Source organism: Bombina bombina, chromosome 4, assembly GCF_027579735.1.
Source record: "Bombina bombina isolate aBomBom1 chromosome 4, aBomBom1.pri, whole genome shotgun sequence".
Taxonomy (NCBI): Eukaryota; Metazoa; Chordata; class Amphibia; order Anura; family Bombinatoridae; genus Bombina; species Bombina bombina.
The window spans coordinates 558,761,696-558,770,861 of NC_069502.1; the positions used below are offsets into that span (position 1 = coordinate 558,761,696).

The window sequence follows — 9,166 nt, forward strand, 5'->3', positions numbered from 1 at the left end:
TGGTGATGAAACTTATTGGGGCCTAGTTTTTTCCACATGGCTGGCTTGAATTTTGCCTAGAAACAGTTCCCTGAGGCTTCCCACTGTTGTAATATGAGTGGGAGGGGCCTATTTTGGGGGGTTTTTGCACAGCAAAAATTACAGACACAGACATCCAGCTTCTTCCTGCATGATCCAGGACTTCTCTGAAGGGCTCAAAAGGCTTCAAAAGTCGTATTGAGGGAGGTAAAAAGCCACAGTAGAGCTGTGGCAGTTGTGACTATTTAAAAAACGTTTTTGTCATTTGTTATTCCGTTTTTGGTATTAAGGGGTTAATCATCCATTTGCAAGTGGGTGCAATGCTCTGCTAACTTATTACATACACTGTAAAAATTTCGTTAGTGTAACTGCATTTTTTCACTGTTATTTCAAAATTTGGGAAAATTTGTGTTTCTTAAAGGCGCAGTAACGTTTTTTATATTGCTTGTAAACTTGTTTTAAAGTGTTTTCCAAGCTTGCTAGTCTCATTGCTAGTCTGTTTAAACATGTCTGACACAGAGGAACCTACTTGTTCATTATGTTTGAAAGCCATGGTAGAGCCCCATAGGAGAATGTGTACTAAATGTATTGATTTCACCTAAACAGTAAAGATCAGTCTTTATCTATAAAAGAATTATCACCAGAGGGTTCTGTCGAGGGGGAAGTTATGCCGACTAACTCTCCCCACGTCTCAGACCCTTCGCCTCCCGCTCAGGGGACGCACGCTAATATGGCTCCAATTACATCAGGGACGCCCATAGCGATTACCTTGCAGGACATGGCTGCAATCATGAATAATACCCTGTCAGAGGTATTATCTAGATTGCCTGAATTAAGAGGCAAGCGCGATAGCTCTGGGGTTAGGAGAGATACAGAGCGCGCAAATGCTGTTAGAGCCATGTCTGATACTGCGTCACAGTATGCAGAACATGAGGACGGAGAGCTTCAGTCTGTGGGTGACATCTCTGACTCGGGGAAACCTGATTCAGAGATTTCTCATTTTAAATTTAAGCTTGAGAACCTCCGTGTATTGCTTGGGGAGGTATTAGCTGCTCTGAATGACTGTAACACAGTTGCAATTCCAGAGAAATTGTGTAGGCTGGATAGATACTATGCGGTGCCGGTGTGTACTGACGTTTTTCCTATACCTAAAAGGCTTACAGAAATTATTAGCAAGGAGTGGGATAGACCCGGTGTGCCCTTTTCCCCACCTCCTATATTTAGAAAAATGTTTCCAATAGACGCCACTACACGGGACTTATGGCAGACGGTCCCTAAGGTGGAGGGAGCAGTTTCTACTTTAGCAAAGCGTACCACTATCCCGGTTGAGGACAGTTGTGCTTTTTCAGATCCAATGGATAAAAAATTGGAGGGTTACCTTAAGAAAATGTTTATTCAACAAGGTTTTATTTTACAGCCCCTTGCATGCATTGCGCCTGTCACTGCTGCGGCGGCATTCTGGTTTGAGGCCCTGGAAGAGGCCATCCAGACAGCTCCATTGAATGAAATTATTGACAAGCTTAGAACGCTTAAGCTAGCTAACTCATTTGTTTCTGATGCCATTGTTCATTTGACTAAACTAACGGCTAAGAATTCCGGATTCACCATCCAGGCGTGTAGGGCGCTATGGCTTAAATCCTGGTCAGCTGACGTGACTTCAAAGTCTAAATTACTCAACATTCCTTTCAAGGGGCAGACCTTATTCGGGCCTGGCTTGAAGGAAATTATTGCTGACATTACTGGAGGCAAGGGTCATACCCTTCCTCAGGACAGGGCCAAATCAAAGGCCAAACAGTCTAATTTTCATGCCTTTCGAAATTTCAAGGCAGGAGCAGCATCAACTTCCTCCGCTTCAAAACAAGAGGGAACTGTTGCTCATTCCAGACAGGCCTGGAAACCTAACCAGTCCTGGAACAAGGGCAAGCAGGCCAGGAAGCCTGCTGCTGCCCCCAAGACAGCATGAAGGAACGGCCCCCTATCCGGAAACGGATCTAGTGGGGGCAGACTTTCTCTCTTCGCCCAGGCGTGGGCAAGAGATGTTCAGGATCCCTGGGCGTTGGAGATCATATCTCAGGGATATCTTCTGGACTTCAAAGCTTCTCCTCCACAAGGGAGATTTCATCTTTCAAGGTTATCATCAAACCAGATAAAGAAAGAGGCATTCCTAAGCTGTGTGCAAGACCTCCTAGTAATGGGAGTGATCCATCCAGTTCCGGAACAAGGACAGGGATTTTATTCAAATCTGTTTGTGGTTCCCAAGAAAGAGGGAACCTTCAGACCAATTTTGGATCTAAAGATCTTAAACAAATTCCTCAGAGTTCCATCATTCAAAATGGAAACTATTCGGACCATCATACCCATGATCCAAGAGGGTCAGTACATGACCACAGTGGACTTAAAGGATGCCTACCTTCACATACCGATTCACAAAGATCATCATCGGTTCCTAAGGTTTGCCTTTCTAGACAGGCATTACCAATTTGTAGCTCTTCCCTTCGGGTTGGCCACTGCCCTGAGAATTTTTACAAAGGTTCTGGGCTCACTTCTGGCGGTTCTACGACCGCGAGGCATAGCGGTGGCTCCGTATCTAGACGACATCCTGATACAGGCGTCAAGCTTTCAAATTGCCAAGTCTCATACAGAGATAGTTCTGGCATTTCTGAGGTCGCATGGGTGGAAAGTGAACGTGGAAAAGAGTTCTCTATCACCACTCACAAGAGTCTCCTTCCTAGGGACTCTTATAGATTCTGTAGAGATGAAAATTTACCTGACGGAGTCCAGGTTATCAAAACTTCTAAATGCTTGCCGTGTCCTTCATTCCATTCCACGCCCGTCAGTTGCTCAGTGCATGGAAGTAATCGGCTTAATGGTAGCGGCAATGGACATAGTGCCATTTGCGCGCCTGCATCTCAGACCGCTGCAATTATGCATGCTAAGTCAGTGGAATGGGGATTACTCAGATTTGTCCCCTCTACTAAATCTGGATCAAGAGACCAGAGATTCTCTTCTCTGGTGGCTTTCTCGGGTCCATCTGTCCAAGGGTATGACCTTTCGCAGGCCAGATTGGACGATTGTAACAACAGATGCCAGCCTTCTAGGTTGGGGCGCAGTCTGGAACTCCCTGAAGGCTCAGGGATCGTGGACTCAGGAGGAGAAACTCCTCCCAATAAATATTCTGGAGTTAAGAGCAATATTCAAGGCTCTTCTAGCTTGGCCTCAGTTAGCAACACTGAGGTTCATCAGATTTCAGTCGGACAACATCACGACTGTGGCTTACATCAACCATCAAGGGGGAACCAGGAGTTCCCTAGCGATGTTAGAAGTCTCAAAGATAATTCGCTGGGCAGAGTCTCACTCTTGCCACCTGTCAGCGATCCACATCCGTAGAGAACTGGGAGGCGGATTTTCTAAGTCGTCAGACTTTTCATCCAGGGGAGTGGGAACTCCATCCGGAGGTGTTTGCTCAACTGGTCCATCGTTGGGGCAAACCAGAACTGGATCTCATGGCGTCTCGCCAGAACGCCAAGCTTCCTTGCTACGGATCCAGGTCCAGGGACCCGGGAGCAACGCTGATAGATGCTCTAGCAGCTCCTTGGTTCTTCAACCTGGCCTATGTGTTTCCACCGTTTCCTCTGCTCCCTCGACTGATTGCCAAAATCAAACAGGAGAGAGCATCAGTGATTCTGATAGCGCCTGCGTGGCCACGCAGGACCTGGTATGCAGACCTAGTGGACATGTCATCTCTTCCACCATGGACTCTGCCTCTGAGGCAGGACCTTCTAATACAAGGTCCTTTCAATCATCCAAATCTACTTTCTCTGAGACTGACTGCATGGAGATTGAACGCTTGATTCTATCAAGGCGTGGCTTCTCCGAGTCAGTCATTGATACCTTAATACAGGCTCGGAAGCCTTTCACCAGGAAAATCTACCATAAGATATGGCGTAAATATCTTTATTGGTGTGAATCCAAGAGTTACTCATGGAGTAAGGTTAGGATTCCTAGGATATTGTCCTTTCTCCAAGAGGGTTTGGACAAAGGCTTATCAGCTAGTTCTTTAAAAGGACAGATCTCTGCTCTGTCTATTCTTTTGCACAAGCGTCTGGCAGAAGTTCCAGACGTCCAGGCATTTTGTCAGGCTTTGGTTAGGATTAAGCCTGTGTTTAAAACTGTTGCTCCCCAGTGGAGCTTAAACTTGGTTCTTAAAGTTCTTCAGGGAGTTCCGTTTGAACCCCTTAATTCCATTGATATTAAACTTTTATCTTGGAAAGCTCTGTTTTTGATGGCTATTTCCTCGGCTCGAAGAGTCTCTGAGTTATCTGCCTTACATTGTGATTCTCCTTATCTGATTTTTCATTCAGACAAGGTAGTTCTGCGTACCAAACCTGGGTTTTTACCTAAGGTGGTTTCTAACAGGAATATCAATCAAGAGATTGTTGTTCCATCATTGTGTCCTAATCCTTCTTCAAAGAAGGAACGTCTTTTGCATAATCTGGATGTAGTCCGTGCCTTGAAGTTTTACTTACAGGCTACTAAAGATTTTCGTCAAACATCTGCCCTGTTTGTCGTTTACTCTGGACAGAGGAGAGGTCAAAAAGCTTCGGCAACCTCTCTCTCCTTTTGGCTTCGGAGCATAATACGCTTAGCCTATGAGACTGCTGGACAGCAGCCCCCTGAAAGGATTACAGCTCATTCTACTAGAGCTGTGGCTTCCACCTGGGCCTTTAAAAATGAGGCCTCTGTTGAACAGATTTGCAAGGCTGCGACTTGGTCTTCGCTTCACACCTTTTCAAAATTTTACAAATTTGACACTTTTGCTTCTTCGGAGGCTGTTTTTGGGAGAAAGGTTCTACAGGCAGTGGTTCCTTCCGTTTAAGTTCCTGCCTTGTCCCTCCCATCATCCGTGTACTTTAGCTTTGTTATTGGTATCCCACAAGTAATGGATGATCCGTGGACTGGATACACTTAACAAGAGAAAACATAATTTATGCTTACCTGATAAATTTATTTCTCTTGTAGTGTATCCAGTCCACGGCCCGCCCTGTCCTTTTAAGGCAGGTCTAAATTTTAATTAAACTACAGTCACCACTGCACCCTATGGTTTCTCCTTTCTCGTCTTGTTTCGGTCTAATGACTGGATATGGCAGTGAGGGGAGGAGCTATATAGCAGCTCTGCTGTAGGTGATTCTCTTGCAACTTCCTGTTGGGAAGGAGAATATCCCACAAGTAATGGATGATCCGTGGACTGGATACACTACAAGAGAAATAAATTTATCAGGTAAGCATAAATTATGTTTTTATGACCGCATTCAAATTTCAGGGATGGGGCATCCGTGCCACCAGCAATTTGAAGTAACTGTAATCTCTCTTACCAAACACAGGCAGAAGAAAAACTTTTTATTAAACCAGTCAGCAAATGCAATAGCAGCACACAGACCGATACTCACATAATGGAAACAAATATTGTGAAATCATACGAGTGGAATGAGTGGGAGCTGAGAAGGAAAGCGATTAAACTGGTTTGTATTAACGTTAAATATTTTGTTTTCGGACAATCTGAAGTTGTAATAGTTTTCCCCAGTCTTGTAAACAGTGGCGGTTCTAGACACATTTTACTGGGGGGGGGGGGGGGCAAGGTGGGGCCAGTGTTTAATCAGAGGGGCACATTAAAAAGCAGAAACTAGTTGCTATGGAAACGGAGACGCGCACGCGCAGTATTGGACACCGGTTACCTAGCAATACCAGTAAACATTTGTGGAGAAGGCCATATAGGTGGAGTTGCACTGTCCTGGTGCTTCCTGATCTATAGGGCATAAGGCTGAGAGACAAGCGCAAAATAGCTTTTGAGTGAGGAAGTGTCCGTTTTATAGATGAGTTTTGTTATTAAAGTGGATTTTGTTGTTACACACATTTTTACACACCTGTTTTGAATTCTGGTTATGAGCGGATGTACAAATAATATGCTATCTTCCCCCAGTACAGCAAGCATGTATAGTATAATATATATGATTTATATGAAAATCATATGGTCAAACTCCTCTACAAAAAAAAGTCAGTGTTAATCATAATCGTGGGTGGCTACTGGCTAAAGTCTGACTCTGACTCTCTTAGCATAAGCAATATTTCAGTGTCCTGGCCGGCTGACCCCTACCTGAGTCAGGCTCCATACCGCAGGCCGCAACGATCAGTGAGTCTCCAGTCCCGGCTCAGGCTCCCCACCACAGAACGCAAAGATCAGTGAGTCTCCGACCCCGGCTTAGGCTCCCCACCACAGACAGCAACGATCAGTGAGTCTCCAACCCCAGCTCAGGCTCCCCACCACAGACAGCAACGATCAGTGAGTCTCCAGTCCCGGCTGTCACACTCACTTCTCACCTAACCGCCTAGCCTGGGAGATCACGTGCATGACTCCATCAAGCCATGTGTGACCTAACACAGACAGAAAAGCTGGTCGAAAATGTCACGTGACCTCGGCGAAAAGTCAATCACGTGAACGCTCGGCGGTAAGCCGCCTGTCAAAATATATATATATTTTTAAAGCCGCTTATTCGGCCGGGCAGCAGCGGCGGGGGCAAGTGCCGCCCCCCAAAATTTGCCACCTAGGCATGGGCCTTCAGGCAGATCCGGCGCTCAACTCAGGGGGGCCAGGGACATTTTTACATGGGCACTGGCCCCTGTAGGCCCCCCTGTAGAACCGCCACTGCTGTAAAAGAGTGTGCATTACAAGAAATCACCTGGCCTTTATTAAAGGGACAGTAAAGTCATAATTCGACATTTATGATTTAGACAGAGCATAACATTTTAAACAACTTTCCAATTTACTTCTATTATTTAATTTGCTTCCTTCTCTTGTTATCATTTGCTGAAATGTTTATCTAGGTAAGCTCAGGAGCAGCAAAGAACCTAGGTTCTAGCTGCTGATTGGTGGCTGCATATATATACTGATTGTCATTGGCTCACCCATGTGTTCAGTTAGAAACCAGTAGTGCATTGCTGCTCCTTTAACAAATGATACCAAGAGAATGAAAGAATTTAGATAATAGAAGTAAATTAGAAAGTTGTTTAAAATGGTATGTTCTACCTAAATCACGAAAGAAAATGTTTGGGTTTCATGTCCCTTTAAGGAATAGTATATCCCAATAAACGATTGTTGGTGTACTTTGCACTCTTTGTAGAGAATAGTAAGAGGGAGTAATAATACAAAACATATAGTGCCCTACACTACATGAAGAATTTAAGATGACTTATGGTGACCATATTATTTTAATAAAAGTAATCTATGCTTAGATGTTTCAATAAGCTCAGCAGAACTCTTTAATAGATTTGTTCATGGGCTATTAAAGGGACACAAAACCCAATTTTTTTCTTTCATGACTCAGATAGAGCATGTAATTTTAAGCAACTTTCTAATTTACTTCTATTATCAATGTTTCTTTGTTCTCTTGCTATCTTTATTTGAAAAAGCAGGAATGTAAGTTTAGGAGCTGGCCCTTTTTTGGTTCAGAACCTGGGTAGCGCTTGCTGATTGTTGACTAGATTTAGCCACCAATCAGCAAGTGCTACCCAGGTGCTGAACCAAAAATGGGCCTTTACATTCCTGCTTTTTCAAATAAAGATACCAAGAGAGCGAAGAAAAAATTATAATTTTTTAGAAAGTTGCTTAAAATTGCATGCTCTATCTGAATCATGAAAGAAAAATGTGGGTTCTGTGTCCCTTTAAGAGACTGGACAATATATCCTGAATAATTATTACTAATTAAAAAATTGGAGAAACTTGAATTATTACAACAATGATAAGTAGTTCTATTTAAAAATGCTGATCATTTAATGTGATATGTAATGTTATAATTAATACCAATACACTATTACAGCAATCTTCAAGTTCAGTATTGACCGCTCCATATTCTACGTGTTACTTTTTCCTCCTATCTGCAGGCTAATTTGCGACAAAAAGTTACCCATTCTATGCAGACACATAACAGCCACTTGAGAAGAGAGAACTTCACGCAAGTGTACTTACCAAAACAAGTTGGTACCCAAACTAAAAGGGACAGTGCAACCAACGTCCCCAAACCACAGGTCTTTCTAGCAGGACTTCGTGGGGGAGGAATGTCAAAGCCTACTAACATGGTCAAAGTGAATTTAACTAGAGCTGTTGATGAGACATAACCACAAAATAAATTCCATGTAATGTATAAAATGCAATAAAAGGTCTTTATATCATGTTTGGAGGGGGTGATTTCTATAATTGTCATATATTATAATTATTGGTGTTATTTTTGGATACTGGTTATCTTAATATATTTGAACAAAAATAGTTGTGGCTGAAAATTAAAAGTTTTGCTGTAATGTAACTAATATGTTAAATTATTAATTTAAAATCCTTTAGAATTCAAGGAAAATGTAGAATTATATAATAAAACATATTGGGAAGGAGGTAAGTTCTATAAAAAAAAAGGTCATAGTAAAATGTCTCTGTATATTCACTACAGGTTACCGCAAATTCTCTCTTGAGCTTGATTAAAGGGATATAACTGTGTAAAAAGAAAATGCCCTAATACATTATAGATTTTTTATTATTGCACAATAAAAATAATAATTATATATAATTGTGTTTAATTCTTGCAAAGGGGATAAGCATATACTTAAAGGGCCATAATAATCCAAAAATAAATTAATTAGAGCTTGTAAGTTTTCTTTATTACTATCAACCCTGTAGAATTCCCGCTCAGGGCCCACAGAGCACTGCTGATTCAATCAGCAGCACTAGTTACACAGCTGAATCGTGTGACTAATGCTGCTTATTGGTTCAGCGACAGTTTCCGCTTGGGACCAGCAATGCTTTGTGGTTCTCGAGCGGTACTTCCACTGGGGTTAAACACACAGTAGTGCAGGACCTATACAGGGAGTGCAGAATTATTAGGCAAATGAGTATTTTGACCACATCATCCTCTTTATGCATGTTGTCTTACTCCAAGCTGTATAGGCTCGAAAGCCTACTACCAATTAAGCATATTAGGTGATGTGCATCTCTGTAATGAGAAGGGGTGTGGTCTAATGACATCAACACCCTATAGCAGGTGTGCATAATTATTAGGCAACTTCCTTTCCTTTGGCAAAATGGGTCAAAAGAAGGACTTGACAGGCT

General features: G+C 42.8%; 1 protein-coding gene across 5 annotated transcripts in view; it reads left to right on the forward strand.

The window, feature by feature from the left end:
• CFAP206 (cilia and flagella associated protein 206) overlaps positions 1–8,243 on the forward strand; it is a 125,128-nt gene extending 116,885 nt beyond the window's left edge. For all 5 annotated transcript variants that reach the window (XM_053710519.1, XM_053710521.1, XM_053710522.1 and 2 more), the window contains exons 12-13: positions 5,400–5,537; positions 7,954–8,243. In XM_053710519.1, coding sequence (XP_053566494.1) covers positions 5,400–5,537; positions 7,954–8,187 — 372 coding nt within the window. In that variant the 3' untranslated portion in view covers positions 8,188–8,243. The remainder of the gene's footprint in view (positions 1–5,399; positions 5,538–7,953) is intronic.
• Positions 8,244–9,166: the final 923 nt, after the last annotated feature.